This window comes from Dromiciops gliroides, chromosome 3, assembly GCF_019393635.1.
Source record: "Dromiciops gliroides isolate mDroGli1 chromosome 3, mDroGli1.pri, whole genome shotgun sequence".
Lineage (NCBI taxonomy): Eukaryota > Metazoa > Chordata > Mammalia > Microbiotheria > Microbiotheriidae > Dromiciops > Dromiciops gliroides.
The window spans coordinates 370,803,805-370,820,835 of NC_057863.1; the positions used below are offsets into that span (position 1 = coordinate 370,803,805).

The 17,031-nt window shown below is 33.4% G+C and overlaps 1 protein-coding gene across 1 annotated transcript in view; it reads left to right on the forward strand.

Moving 5' to 3' along the window:
- LRP1B (LDL receptor related protein 1B) overlaps positions 1-17,031 on the forward strand; it is a 2,279,180-nt gene that overhangs the window by 1,648,443 nt on the left and 613,706 nt on the right. The window contains 4 exon segments of the mRNA XM_043994810.1: positions 10,138-10,264; positions 10,424-10,575; positions 10,867-10,991; positions 12,595-12,966. Coding sequence (XP_043850745.1) covers positions 10,138-10,264; positions 10,424-10,575; positions 10,867-10,991; positions 12,595-12,966 — 776 coding nt within the window.

The following is a 17,031-nucleotide window of genomic DNA, read 5'->3' on the forward strand; positions in this document are numbered from 1 at the left end:
AACTGTCCTGAATTACCCCATGGATGACCAAAAACGTATACAATAGACTTAATGTGTAAGAAGCAGCCTCAAATGACTGGGGCTTGGGAAGAATTTCCTATCTGCTTTGTTTCAACAATCGAGGCTATAGAATTTACTTCTGTAAAGATATTTTTAAAAAATTATAAAATGTTTATCTATTTGGGTTGAGTTCAAGATAAGTTAGATGACCTTTTACTTGCTTTCTGGGTCTACTTCTGCCACTCTTCTCTCTTTTGCTCATCCATTCATTCTCTCATTTTACTTCCTCTTTATTATTCCTTTTCTCCAACCACAACTTCTTAAATTTAATGAGTGTAGCAGACTTGTAGTTATGTGTCAGTATGCTCAATGTAATGAATTCTATTCCTTTTCTTCTCTTTCATCTATAAATAATGATAAAAATTCTAGTTTGGATATATCTCAAACATGAAAATAAAAATAGATTCGGTATGATGAAATTATTAGCCCTGAGAGAGAAGGGCAGGGATTGATGGTGTTAGGCGAGCTCTTTCACAGCGGTCTGTCATTATTTCTCCATTAGTTTTTTCCTTGAAATTATTACAGTAAACAGGTGTCACATGTTGGTAATTTCTGAATCGTGACTCTTTTTCCTCCAGATTCAGTTTCTCAGCAGATGTTGATCATTTCTAACCTTCTTCTTTAATATATTACTGGCTAGTTCTTGATCAACTTCTTAATTACTTTCAGGATTATAGGCCAGACATCATTACTTGGAGTGTTTTAGTTTTTTAGGGAATGGTGACTATGATTATAAATTGCCTGTGTATGCTGAATTGTAAATCAGACATATAAACTCACTCAGAAGTTGTTATGGTCCTAACCTGGAATAGGGAGCCTTTAAGTTGAAGCAGGAGTCCTCATCTTAGCTTTACTAAGACGTGAGAAAGGAAGTATATTTGTAAGTATGCTATTAATTCATACATCAGTAATTCAAGGATGTGTGATTTGATCATTATGCAGATTCCCTTAAGCAAAGCTGAGTTTTTTAACTGAAAGAGATAACGATTCTTCTAATATATTTTTTGATATCTATAGGGAGATAGATGTCATGACTTATAGTTTCCAAAAGAAAAAAAAAACCTCTTTGAGGCCAGACATGGAATCATTTCAGTCTTTTTATCATTAGAGTCTAATATAATAATATATTTCATAATAAATTAGTAGCCAGCTAACATTTTATAATTCCTTAAAGCATTCAAGATTTCAGATTTGGAGGACCTGCTAGAGTTTATTCTCTCTTAGAATATAGTCTTGAGGTCTTCAAACAAGGTGACAAGATGACAAGATGAGGAAACCAAAGAGAGATGTGAATATGGGTAGAAATTTAGTAGTCACTCACAGGAAAAACAGAACAAAATCTGATTTGAATTGCTTTTTATTTGTGTATTCCATAAGTTGTATTTTCATTGATTCTAGCATTTTCTGTGGAAAGTTGGAAACTTGAAAATGAACAGAGACTAACTCAGTCAGTATGTTAAGACTTCAGGCCTGTCCCTTCACTGTCAATGTCATTCTTATTTACTTAAGGAAAGTAATAGTTTTACAAATAATTGTTTTAATATTTAGTGTTTTAGGCAATATTTAACTAAAGACTGCTTAACTCTCAGGAATAGGCCAACAAAAGGAGGGATCAGCAGGTATGGGTGGTCCAGATGTCATAGAAGATATTACAGAAGTCATAGTAGTCATCTTCCTTGATTCCAAGAATGGAAGTGGAGTGATCATGAATGCAAGAAGGTCATGCTGATGATAGAACCATGGAGACCAATGAGATGAAAAATAAGAGATGGTCACACTGTAGATCTTAGTGTTAAGGCAATAAAGGACCATGAGACATAGGAAGATAATGGGGTAAGGTGTGGTCCTAGACCTTGGGCATTCTGGAGCAGAACCCTGATAGTCCCATTGTAGTCATAACTCTGTTAGCATAAAGACTGAAAAAAGGTAATTGGATTGAACAATTAATGCACTGGTAACCTTGTTAAGATCAGTTTCAGTAATTTGGTGAAGTTAGAAGCCAGATTTCAAGGGGTTTTGAAGTGAGTAGGTAATGAAACGAAGACAAAGAATCGCAGAAGACTTCTTCTAGGTGTTTGTCTGTGAAAAGGAGGAAATGATAAAGGATGATAGTAGAAGATGGTAAAGTAATAGCTTTTTTTTTTTTTTGTGGGGCAATGAGGGTTAAGTGACTTGCCCAGGGTCACACAGCTAGTGTCAAGTGTCTGAGGCCCAATTTGAACTCAGGTCCTCCTGAATCCAGGGCCGGTGCTTTATCCACTGTACCACTTACCCACCCCAAAGTGTCAAAATAGTGAGTTAACAATTTGCTGGATCTGATGAGTTAAGTATTCATGACAACTAAAAGGAAAGTCTTTCAAAACTTTTGTAAGATTTAAATTTTTTTTCTTTTATCTGCTTGTATTGCCAGTAAAATGTTGGATGGATTTTCTACCATTTTACTTTCTTTTCTGTTTTTACCAACTTGTAAATATGCACCAAGCATCGGAGGCATTAACAAAATTATTACCAGAACTTTTGTAGCATTGATATCACTGGACAAAATTCAGTAATGGTTTGCTTTCCTACTAAAATGATTCACCTCCCTACTTGCTGTTTAGGCTACACTTTTCTTTTTTTTTTGCAGAAAAGTTCCCACATGTTTAAAAATAATTTATAGAAAAAATATACTAGTATTAAAGTGATTCCAGCATAAACATTTCTGTCTTACAAGATTCTGTCAGGTGGGTTTATTTCTGTTTTTATTTTGGCATTTCCACTGAACTGTTTTCATTTTCTTTTCTTTCTTTCTTTTTTTTTTTGGAAAACACTAGCACATTGATATGACAGGTTCATGCATAGCTGAAAAAATAATCTTCAAAGTTTAGAAAGACAAGATGATAATAAAAGTGTACAGACAAAATTCTCCCAAATATAAAAAAATATAATAAAGTGAATATAGGTTGTTTGAGCATGTGTGTATATATAGCTATATATACACAAATATACATATATAGTATATATATTTCTATAGACATATGTACAATATTTTTATGTATGTGTAATTCCATTAATGTCATTGCAGTTTCTATTGATATAGTATTGTATGACATAAAAAATGCTGGCCTTGTAGTCAAAAGAATTCTATTCCAGTTTTTTCTCTGCTACATAATATATGATGTGATTTAACCTTGGGCAAGTTATATAACAATCACATGCTTCAATTTCCTCATTGGCTAAAATGAGCTAATCATGTTTATAAGAATTCTCTTTTGGTGACCCATATGCCAGAACCTTGGGTAAGATCTACTCTTACTGCCTCCCAACCTTATTGTATAGTACCATTTCTTTTCTCCAACACAGAAAGTCAAGGTTTCCAATCACTGTCATTACCCCTATGTTTCTGGCAATTCCTAACATTATTCTTTTGACTAGGTTTCCCTAAACACCTGCTCACATTTCCAAGGAATAATGTAATATCTTTACCTTTGTCACTTCTTTCTGGAAAAAAAAATGCACACTTTATTTTTCAGTGAGTGAAGATATAAGATTCATAATGTCAACATAGCCTTTCACACTCTCTACTCCCTTCTACTGTCAAACATTAGACCAAATCTTAGCATGACATTAACTCACAGATTTCTTTTGAGGGCCAAAGAGATCATGCATTTAAAGTCCTTAATAATAATGGAGTGTAATAGAAATATAATTTGTTATTATCATGTAAGCATTTATTTTTTTCTCTTAATGAAAATGCAATGTAGTTCATATATACCACAAAGGAAAGACTAAATTTAATGATGTCTTATCTACATTAAAAATGGCATAATACAAATATTTGGGCAATCAAAATATTTTGACTTTTTTTGTTATATCAATTTAACATAGTGATTTTTTTGCTTGCCTACTGCCTTATTATGCACCAACCCATGAGCAAGAAGAGTGTCTGTTTTGTATAAAGCCTTTCATTCAAGTAGATAATTCATAATAATTAATTAGAATAATTATACTTTGACCTTTATGTGGACAAAGTGAGAAGGTAATATTTGCTTTGTAAAAACATACACATAACCTCGGGCAAAGATGTAGTCAATTCATTCAAGAAGAATTCATTAATTGAGTACCATCCAAAATAGCTTCTTTTTCTTCCTGAAGAGTAATAGAGCCTCTCATATTGGTAAATATCATAGGATGATAGATTAAGATAGTTGGAAATTATTTCATGTTTCATTGAATATATTTGCCAATGTAAATGCAATTAGTGTTTTTCAATACAGCATAGTGTTATTATTCTTGACCCTACACCTAGTTCATTTCTGTTGTTTTTTCTAATCAGTAAAAATAGTTGAAAGATAAAGGGTTTCAGTATAATGTACCTTATAGCCACAGAGCTACTATGATCTAACTCTAAGGAAAGTAACACTAACATGAAAACTAAAGGAATTTAAAAGGCCCATACAACCTAGCAGTGATACATGGGGTCCCTAGAAGGGGAAATAGCCCTTAGATAACATAATCTTTTTCATCATATCCTTTTGTGAGTAATGTCCTATACTCACAATTATACATATCAGCTAACTAACAGTACAGTGCAGCTCCACATTTTTAGGCACCTATAATGTGCAGAACACTGTGATAAATCCTGGAGAGACACCAAGTTAAGATAAATATAGTATCTATCTTTAAGGAACTTACAGCATGGTAGCAGTAATAGTAATAAAGTTAGAGGTAGGAACTATGATAGGAGATGGACTGTGATTTCATTGGTATAGGTAAGATAACTCCATTTACCAATGCAGGTCAGAATCCTCTCTGAAAATGATAGTCTTAGAGAGTTGTCAAAGCTTCTTAAACTGTGCATTGTGACCCCATATAGGGTCATGTGACTGAATGTGGGGGTCATGAACAATCTGGCAGTAAATGTTTGATTTGTATACCTATTTTATATACCCATATACCTGGGGTCACCTAAACATTTCTTGGTTGAAAAGGGATTATGAGTGGAAAAAGTTTAAGAAGCCCTGGTCTAGGCCACTGAGAGGTTTAGTTATTCGTTCAGGGTCAGGAAGCCAGTATGTGTTTAAGGTGAGAATTTAACCCCCTTCTTCCTTTCTTCAAAACTGGCTATTTCCATGAAGCCTTTCTGCCTCTCCAGTAATAGTAGTAATATTGATAATTATAGCTTACACTTATATAGAACCTTAAAATTTGCAAAGCTATTTAAGTACGTTATCTCCTCTGATCTTTATAACAACCCTATTGTGCGAAAATAGTCCATCTCACAGAGGCAGAGAGAGATTGAATGAATTACCTGCCTGCATCACATGTTTTAGGCATGATTGAGACCCATGGTTTCCAAATTCCAAGGTCAAAGTTTTATTCATTATGCCATACTACCTCTGGTGAGAGGATAAAATACCAGCATAAACAGATGTGATATACAACATTATATAACAAGTGGATTAGTCCTCCACAAAAGCCTTCCTTGCTCTGATGCTTTGTCATGGTTTGGATTCTGGCTTCTTAAGCACTATGATTTTTGCTTCACTCACATTTTTCACATTTTTACTTTTCAATGACTCTCCAAGTTGAACCCTATCTTATAAGAAGCAAACAGTTTTTAAAAGTTTTGCGGACAAGGGGCAGCTAGGTGGCATAGTGGATAGAGCACTGGCCCTGTAGTCTGGAGTACCTGAGTTCAAATCCGGCCTCTAACACTTAACACTTACTAGCTGTGTGACCCTGGGCAAGTCACTTATCCCCAACTGCCTCACTAAAAGAAAAAAAAAAGTTTTCCTGATGTCTTTTATCTTTGCATTACAGCCATTGTGCCTTTCCCCCAAGATCAAATTCTCTTATGTTACAAATAGAGAAAATTATACAAAAATACCCAGTACAACGCACATAGCTTTACAATACAGCCTCACTTCTTTGTGATGAAAGAGAAGATACATTTTATTACTTGCTCTCTAGGAATTTCATTGGTTTTCTAGTCAGCATCAGACTGACATTAGTAAGTTGCATTTAATTGTTAATATGTACATTGTTTTCTAGGTTCCATTTGTTTCACCCTACATACATTTATACAAATCTCATATTTCTTGGATTTCTCATATTCAAAATTTTTTTTGCATAATAACTTTCTATTAAATTTATATATAAAACTGTTTTTCATCCTTTTCCCAATACAGGGGTAGCCACTGTCTCTAGGATTTTTTGTTTGTTTTTCCACAAATAATGCTGCTATAAATATTTTGACTATTTTAGGATATATTGTACAGTCGTTTTTGCCTTTTACTTCCTTGGAATATATATCCACATGGGATAGCCAGGTCTAAGATTATTGACTATTCAGTTACTTTTTCGCATAAATCCAAATTGAAATGAGAAAGATTGGATTGCTTTATACCTCCTCCAACAAGAGGAGACCTGTAACTACAAGTGAGAATAAGTGAACAAACAAATGAAAAAAAGAATCCCACTTTAAAGAAGTTTAAAGTAATGCTCCAAACAAACCCTGAAAAATAAAATATCTAAAAAACATCTATAAGAAAAGTTTCAAAGAAAAACACAGCTTGGATACAAATTCAACTATAATTCCTGAGAGGGATTGAGCAAGAGAAACAAAACAAAACAAAAGAGTTTTAATTGTTTATATACTTTGGCCACTTACTTATTGAGAAATACTTTTTGGTCTTATTTTTCAGTATCAGTTCTCTGTATATTTTGGATATAAAATCTTTGCTGGTGATATTTGATACTGATATTTTCCCTACTTTAAATTTTCTCTTCTAATTCTGATAATTAATTTTATTTGTACAAAAAAATTAAATTTTGAAGAGTCAAAATTACCTATTTTATATTTTATAATCTCCTCTTTGTATTTCAAGAATCCTTCCCTCTGGCTGTAGTTGTTAAAGCTATCTAATCATGTTCTTTTCCATTAAAAACAAATATGATCTTTAATGTTCAGGTGATCTACTTATTTTAAGCTCATTGCTTTCTGTTTTTTCTTAGTACAGTATAGAAATGCTAATGCTTATGTCATCTGCTATTTTAATGAAGTTCTTAACCATCTTAACAATTGAGTTTTTAACTGAATCTCAGAGGTATTCTAAGAATGTCATCATTTCATCTGCAAATAGGGTGTTTGATTTAGCCTTTATGTGTATACTTTAATATTGTTATTTTAATTAGTGCCAAATAAATTTGAAGACTACTGGTTAGTAATGTGAAGTCTGATAGAGCCATTTCCACTTACTTCATATCTTTTCTCATAATAATTGATATTTTAGCTATTTTGTTCATCCAAATGAATTGGGGTTTATTTTGTCTAGTTCTAAAGAGTATCACCTGAGTGATGTGATTGTCCCTACACTAAATCTATGAATTAATTTATGTAGTATTGTCACTTTTATTGATATGTCACAAATACAGGTAGGGAATTTTTCTCTCATTATTTGTCCCTCTGCTTCTGTATATAAAGTTTTGTATACTTGAATTTCTATAAATCTTGTGTATGTACATGTGTGTTAAAAGACCAGCTCACAAATATTTTTTATTTTATTATTTTGAATGTAATTTCTCTTATCATACCATTTTGGTTATATTTATACTATATAGAAATGCTGATGATTTTTGAGGACAGGATTTATTTTGTCTTCCATCCTGATGAAGCCCTTAACCATCTTGATTCATTTTTTCAATGAATCTCTGAGGTATTCCAAGTATGCCATCATGCCATCTGCAAATAGGAATAGTTTTCCCCCTTTTTGCTGATGTGTATACCTTTAATGTTTTCATTTCATCTTTTTGCTAAGAGACAACATTGTACAAGGGATAGGGAATTCACCCTGAAACCATAATAAGGTTCAATTCTTACCTCTAACACATACTATCTCTGTGATGCTAGGCAAGCCCCTTAACCCTGTGGTGGTGTACACAACTATCCAATTCTATCAGGTGGAGAGAAAATTTTATCTTATATTGGTAGAGGAATTTTCTTTCTTTACCTGATAGGTACAATACCAACAAAATCACAGTTTCATTTTCTATTTCTTTTTTCAATAATGAACATTTCTATAATTATGTCATATAATAGCTCAGAAAAGGATCAGCAAATAATAACATAATTCTGAGTGAAGGCTGTTAAGGCAAGTTTTTAAAAAAATCATTAATAATTCTCCTGGATTGATTCTTGTTGCTGAACTTGAGTAGTAAAATCTTTGAAAAGTCTTTTTGACTGATTTCCACCAGAAAGTCACTTTACTATATCCTTAATAGTCTAAGTTAGTTATCCTTATAACCTTACCATTTTGCTTCTTAACAACGAGGTGTAATTATGACAGCTTACATTTTAATTTCTTAAACTCACCTAAAGTATAAGTAGGCCCATTGGCAGAAATAATTATGCCTAGCAATCTGTGTGATGTAAACAAAACTGTCACAGAGCTATGATCATTATATAGAGCCATTATCCGTTATTTTCCTATGACTAGTTCCCAGATGTATGATATTGGCAAAAATAGTGTGATAACTATCTCTTAGAATAAAAAGAAAACTATTCTTTCTCCTTAAATTATATCCTTTATGGACATATCAACTCACATTGATTATTTTTAATGGATTAATTCCCAAAGGCATTTTCTACTGGATACCAGGTCAACAACCAGTTTAAAGCATGGGGGCAATTAGTAATTATGCACAATTAATTTGAGTGAGATAAGGGAAGCTTCTAAAAACAATATTTCCAGTGGAAGTGACATGACATATTTTAGGTATACAGTGACCAGATGAGGGTATAACCATTCACGGCTTTTCTTTCATTTCTGTTAACAAATATAACTTTTTTTTTTTTTTTAGGCAATTGGGGTTAAGTGACTTGCCCAGGGTCACACAGCTAGTAAGTGTTAAGTGTCTGAGGTTGGATTTGAACTCAGGTCCTCCTGAATCCAAGGCCAGTGCTTTATCCACTGCGCCACCTAGCTGTCCCTAACAAATATAACTTTAAAGACTGTGCAAAAAAAACTAAAAAGTCTACATGGTGTTATATTTAAAGGAATAATATTATATTTTAAAAAGTATCCCACAAGTGTCTTTCAGTCAGTATACACTGAAAAGTGTGGCTATGGAGATATCTATATAAGTTTTTAAATTATACATCAATAATAAGGACTTCATTGTCAATATTTGTGGTTTTATTCAATTTAATCCAACAGAACAAACATTCCTTTAGCTGTCCTTTTGAGGGATAAAGTTGTTATATCAGCAACCATTACTTTTGGGTCCAAATATAGCTTCAACATCATAAGGTTCCTCACTGTCAGTGGTAAGAAAAAATGTTGGATTCCCCCACCCCTTTATTGTAATGCATTAGTAGAGAATCAGTGTAGAACAGTCTGATATTCCAGAAACTATCTTTACCCTGATTGGCCCAAGTACATAGGACACGTTTATTTTATCTTATTATTTGAGATTATAAAGCCTTTAGCAAAAAGATTGTCTGTTGATCTGATTGATAGCCATTTTTTTCTAAACTTTCTTTTGAGTAATAGAGGAAGCTCCTCTAAGAATTGTCAGGTGCATCTTGGGCACTTTTACATGAGGATTTTTAGAGCAACCTTATATTGGTTCTGCTTAGCCACAAACCTAGTTGAGCCTGCAGTTTTTGGACAAACAAAACTTATGCATTGGTTGAAACATTGTTTTCCTTATGATGAAAACAGTGCAATGATTGACTAAAGAGAGTCCACTCAAAGGACCAAATTCAAAAGATTTATTCTGTTTTATCCCCAAAGCTCTTGGCTATTGACACAAAACTTATGAACTCAAATTTCTTTGATTTCAGATGTTATGATCTTGTATTTTTGTGTTTGATTTCTTTACCTAGAATAGAAAAAAATAAGCATGCAAAAAATAGGTGATAAATACAGAAATCCAACAGTAATATCCAGTTAGTAGCAGCACATGGAATTGTTGTTTTAATTTTTACATGTGGTTTAATTTTCCCTCCAATGGCTTTGTTCATTTATTTGATCTTAATTGCATTGATTTAAGTGAATCTTTCTACATCATTATAAATTCATAATTTAATTTCAGCTACCTGTTCTGGACTGAATGGGGACAGAATCCCTGCATTGGCAAAGCAAGATTAGATGGTTCTGAGAAGGTTGTCCTTGTGAGCATGGGAATAGCGTGGCCAAATGGTGTCTCCATAGATTATGAGGTCTGTCGTTACTTTTTTCTCCTTCAATATTCAAAGTATGTTAACTCCTGGATTCTTTTATATTATCATGGCCTTCATTGTTTAGTTTTCCATTATTTTTTTAATAAAACATTTCGATAAAAATAGCTTGGTAAACTTTACTTTGTAATTGATCTTTAGGAAAATAAATTGTACTGGTGTGATGCTCGCATAGACAAGATAGAAAGAATCGACCTTGAGAGTGGAGGGAATCGGGAGATTGTGCTGTCAGGGAGCAATGTGGATATGTTTTCAGTCGCAGTCTTTGGGGCTTACATCTACTGGTCTGACAGGTAATTTATTTTTCCATAAGTATTTGAGTCTCAAAATGTTATTTCAGTGCCAGCTGCTTTACCCTTGTAGGATTAGCCATTCCTTAGCAAGGTCACAAAAAGGATCTCACAAAGCCATGTAATTTCCACAGAAAAGGTACTTTTGATATTCAAAGCTAAAGCATATCAATGTCATACACTAGAGTTGCTTTCTTTACCTTCTGTTTGGCCATCTGCTGGCTTCAGTTTAATGACTGGATTGATTTTAATTAGTTGAAGTTTGTTGATCAGGCATCTTGAACTTTCTAACAGAGCACATGCAAATGGTTCTATCCGAAGAGGTCACAAAAATGATGCCACAGATGCAGTGACCATGCGAACAGGCCTTGGAGTCAACCTAAAGGAAGTCAAAATCTTTAATAGAGTAAGAGAGAAAGGTGAGTCATTTTCAACAACTGGATGAAGTATTTTATATTGTCTCATGTTCATACATATATGTATACATCTACATACAAAAACATATTTTATTTTAAAAAAGGTCTTATTCTTATGTATCTAAAACTTTCAAGTAATGATCTCCCTAGGTAAAGATTTTTAAGAAAAAATATAACTTGTATGAGAAAAAAAATATATATGATATGTATGTATGTATGTGTATATATTCATGTACTTCTAATGTTTATGTAAATATATATGCACAATAATGCTATATTCACAGTTTTCTTATAGAATATATATGGATAGGATATGTATATGCAAATACATGAAATAAGGAAATAGGATCTAAATATAAGGAATGCAGGCAAACTACAGGAAAGTCATAGGATATGAGAAAATTAGGAAGTAACTAAATTATTGGGTACATTACACTACAGGATACATTGAATGCTTAGAATGCATTATTCTAAATATGAATAATAATTATTGCTAGAACTTATATAATGTTTTAAGGTTTAAAAAGCATTTTGCAATAACCCTGGGAAATAGGTGTTATTATTTTCCCCATTTTACAGATAAGGAAACTGAGAAAGACTGAGGTTAAGCAGTTACTCAGGGTTATACATCATACTTAATTGTTTGAGGCTAGATGTGAACTCAGGTCTTCCTGACTCCAAGTCCAGGATTCTTTCCACTGTACCAGCTAGCTGAATTTGATGTGCATTCTAAATCATTTCATTTTTGAAATGTATTTTTCATAACTAACAAAGCAATTTTTTTTCCTTTGGCGGGGCAATGAGGGTTAAGTGACTTGCCCAGGGTCACACAGCTAGTAAGTGTCAAGTGTCTGAGGCTGGATTTGAACTTAGGTTCTCCTGAATCCAGGGCCAGTGCTTTATCCACTGTGCCACCTAGCTGCCCCAATACCAAAGCAATTTAATCAAAAGAAAAACAAATTCTATTTCACTTAAAGAAAATTGCAAAATTAATCACACAAGAAACTATATATGGCTCTCTTTTTAAATATAGTTACATCACATGAATGGGCATTATATTGGTTTGATGAGAGATTTATGCTCATTCATTTCAACATTTTATTAAGTACCTATTATGTGCAGAATGGTAACTATTATAGGTGCTGTAGAGATACAGAATTTAAATGGAAAACCTGTAAGAAAAGAAATAAATATATTTTGAGTTGAAGGTCCTGGAGTATAATTTTCCCTAACTTCGCTTTACTGGTATATTATTTCAATATTAGAAAGCTATATACACTATTGAGATAAGGATGGGCACTGTGGAACTGTGACTTCATTGGAATGGGAACTCTTTAGTGATTAAATTGCCTCTACTACTGCCATTTACAACCTAAAGTCTTAGAAAATTGGCTGATTCAAAGGTAATAACAGTTAATCTTGTTTGGATGTCACAGCAAGCAGATGAAGACTGTCACTGACATACAGTACAGTCATTAATATTTGTAACAAAGGGAAATCCTGTCCATTATAAGAAACATAGTGACCCCATATTATTTGAATCTCTGTGTAACTTTCAAATAGATCCTAAGAAAGAAAATTATTTTCTCTCCATATCTCCCAATAGGTACCAGTGTATGTGCAAAGGATAATGGTGGCTGTCAGCAACTTTGTTTATATCGAGGAAATTCTCAAAGAACATGCGCATGTGCACATGGATACCTTGCAGAGGATGGAGTTACCTGCCTAAGACATGAAGGTTATTTACTGTATTCAGGGAGAACAATATTAAAAAGTATACATCTTTCAGATGAAACCAATTTAAACTCACCAGTTAGACCATATGAAAATCCAAATTATTTCAAAAATGTGATAGCTTTGGCTTTTGACTACAGCTTGAGAAGAAAGGGAACCAATCGTATCTTCTACAGTGATGCACATTTTGGAAATATACAGCTGATTAAGGACAACTGGGAAGGCAGACAAGTAATTGTTGAAAGTGAGTAACAATTTGTTTAAATATTAGAAATGTTTTCTTGGATTAGACATATTATCATTGTTATAAAAATGAATAATAACTTGTGATTATGGCATTCAATGGAGGGATAATTCCATACAACCATACCATTTTCTTACATCCCATATTCCTAAAATGAATAAGGCTGATGTACAAACTGTATATATGCAAAACTAATACTCAAATAGGTATTTGATCTCCTAAATTTAGGAGCTTCCTCCAATAATTCAGATCATGACCCATCCTTGGTTGCCATCCTGCAGTTCTTCTCCATGTCCATGAATAATTTCATCACAAAGAGTATACCCAATATGCTAGAGGCATATTTCATCTTTTCCTAACATCCCAAAGGTACCAGTGAAAAACCCTGATTGTCTATCTGTTATTTCTCACCCTCACCATGTCACCAGCTTATCATCCTTGATGATATCCTTTACTCCAATCCTTCAAATTTCTTTCTTAATTATATGTTATAGCCTGTCTAAATCCATCATGAGCTACTCTGTTGCCATCTGTTTGATAATAATTTTCATTTTTTTGGAGACTATTGGATTACATACCTCACTGAGATATAGTAACACCAATAGGATATTGCTACTAAAAACACAGGTCAAGAAGCTTAGTGTCATTAAAGAATCTTTGTAGCTTTTCAAAGACAATTCAGCCTGCTTTCCTCCTCATGATCAACCCTGGAATGAATGCATTGTCCAAATATACTATATGTCCCAGATATACACACTGATGGAATGCTCAATAGGTGATAGGTTTCATAATTTGAGCAATCAACAACCTCCATCCACTTTATTTTTCCTGCGTGGGTGATCAGGTCAGACTCTTTCAATTGGTTATATTTCACTTTCTATGAGCCCTGCAATGTCCTAGGGTTTTATGTAGCTAGAGCCACATCAGCTGTAAACAGTAATAGCTGAAGGACGTCACTATCTGCAGAAGATTTCTTCCATCTTGAAACTCTCTGTTGGTTCTCCTCCACTACAGTGGTAGATAGTTTTGGCATGGATATTTACATCTCTCTGTTTTATTCAAGGTCCTAGTGTTTATGACATGGGAGTACTTTAATAGTGTTATTTCTATAATATAAATTTTAAAATCTTGAATAATTTTGAATACAGATGGGAGAGACTTTATTGGAAAAGAGAGCATTTTATTCTGCTATGTCAAATGCCTTTTGATAATTAACAGGAAAAGCATAATGGAATCTTTTTTTTTTTTTTTTAGTGAGGCAATTGGGGTTAAGTGACTTGCCCAGGGTCACACAGCTAGTAAGTGTGTGTTAAGTGTCTGAGGCCAGATTTGAACTCAGGTACTCCTGACTCCAGGGCCGGTGCTCTATCCACTGCGCCACCTAGCTGCCCCATCCAGCATAATGGAATCTTACACTTACTACATCTGTCAGGCATCTGTGAAATGGTAAAGATGTAGTTTGCTGTTAAATATTGCTTGTGAATATTCCTATGTTCCCTATTAAGTTCTTCAGGAACATGGGCCTTTATTCTTGTATAGGGAACTTGTCTACATACTTTGTATAGGTAGGAAAGGAGGTATATCAGTCATTAGTTGATTTTTTTATGTTTTCCATATCCTTAATGTCTTTCCCTCCTCAGATGATGATATATAAAATGCAGCATTTCTCATGGAGGTCTAATACCACTATAAGCAAACAAAATCTAGAATAATGGAATGTATTGTATTGTATCAGTTTTCTAATATGGAAATCAAGCTGTTTCATTAAAAAAAGTTTCAAAATTTATAATCAGCTACAGTGAGATGATTTTTCAACTCAAAACCACCTAGTATTATATCTAACATGATATTACAAAGTATTATGGAACAATATTTGCCGAAAAAAAAGAAATTAATTTGGTACAAAACTTTACTTAGACTATAGTGAGTCCCAGTTTTCTCACCTGTAAAATGAGGGAGTGAACTAGATAATCTTTGGAGTTCTTTCTGGTTCCAAAGTTCTATGATTTATTGATATTTTATAATTTTCAAAACATTTTCTTGTATATTATTGAATCTTCAGAACAATGCTAAGATAAGATACTGTCCTTAATATTTTAAGGTATGTTTTTATAAAATCCTTAAAACCAACCCAGAGTTTTTTCCAAAGAAACAAAAAAACAAACCCTTTAGGGTCCTCACTGAAAATATATATGAATTAACTTTTTTTTTTTTTTTTTTTAGTGAGGCAATTGGGGTTAAGTGACTTGCCCAGGGTCACACAGCTAGTAAGTGTTAAGTGTCTGAGGCCGGATTTGAACTCAGGTACTCCTGACTCCAGGGCCGGTGCTCTATCCACTGCGCCACCTAGCTGCCCCACAAATTAACTTTTAAGAAGCATTAGACAAGCTACCATAAGATGTCTAATTGAGTTTTAGCTTTTTGTACTTGGTCACAGTACTCAGGCAAGTGGTACACTTTTGTAACATTTCAGGATTTTATTATTATTTTATTTTAAAAACCTATTAAATGTGCTTCCTTTCATATTTAAAACATTTATCAAGACTTAATTTAAAGCTTTAAATTGCCATATATATGTTACTCCTATGTACTAATTAGGTTAATTGACTGTTGCATACTATTATTTTGTCAAGTATATCAAAGTAGTGCACAATCAGTAATAATTATCATAATTATTATGTGATATATGAAGAATGGATTTAGGCCTAAAGACTTAAAATGAAAGTAATGCTAATTTAATGTGAATTATTGAAATTTCATATCAATATTTTGGTAGGCTTATCCTTTTCTATTCACTCGAGAAGATCAGAGTTATAGATTTAGAGCCTGAAGGAATCATTCATGTATTGTTCCTATTTTTGTAATACAGGGATCCTGCTTTATTTAACCTTGCATTTCTTTAGTTGCACCTTTCTTATAAAATCCAAGCAAGAGCATTTCCTGAGATAACTTAAATTTCAAATTGGGATCTTTTTTTTTTGGTGGGGGGCTAAGGTTGTCTTAACACTTTGTAGTATCAAATAAGAACATCTTTGGTATTAAATACTGGTCACTTATAAAAGCAACAACAACAACACTGATTTCAGTCGAAACTCATTGAGCTATTTTCGTGCCCGTGAAGTCTCTTAGATGCTACTGATTAGTTGACTGGTTAAATCCTTCACCTTGGTTAAGTATGAAGTTAGATGGAGAAGGATAAATCCAACTTAGATCAGTTTGACAAAGGTCTGACACCCAAGGTAAGAAGAGAATGCATTAACAGAAAATAACATCATATTCTTATGGCAAAGGGTCTTCCTTTGACAAATTATGGGAATCACAAAATGGATAAACTGAAGGTAACCGTTGTACAAGTGAAGTAGCAGGATAACATATATTTCAAAGGTGGTGTTGGAATTCTTCCACCATTTTGGAATGATGCTATTTTGAATTATGGTTGAAGCAAGGAGGTCAGCAGTTGAGACTGGGGATTCTTTCCCTCTATTAGGAGGCCACACTATAAGAAATCTAATATACTAAAATCTCAGTTTACAGAAGAAATCATTTTATAGCCTAATCTATGTTTTGTTATAGGATTTTCCTTTGTACATGGCAGTATACTACAGTTTTCTTAGTTCTAGAGGTAGAATTCTAGAGTACTGGACTTAGTCTGAATCTCTTTTCTGAAGTATCTTAGTTGTATGATTATGTGCAAGTCACTTCATCTTTCTGAGTCTTAGTCTATTATCTGTAAAATGGGGAGAATAAAATCTATATTAACTCACAGGGTTATTGTGACACTCAAATGAGATGATGTAAGCCAAGAGGTGTGCCAACATTAATATACTCTGTCAGGAAAGAGTGAAGCAGTGCCGAAAGAACTGGCCTTGATGCCAAGAAGTCCCAAATTTATGAACCACCTCTGACATATACTGGCTGTATGACTATAGTCCTTAGCATCAAGGACTTTTAGATCTTCCATTTTTTTCTCTCCATTTATTGATACTCTCTGATTCTGACTGTAATTGAACAACTCATTAAATGGCTGCATAATTACCTGCAGGACCATTACTCTCCTAGTAGTTT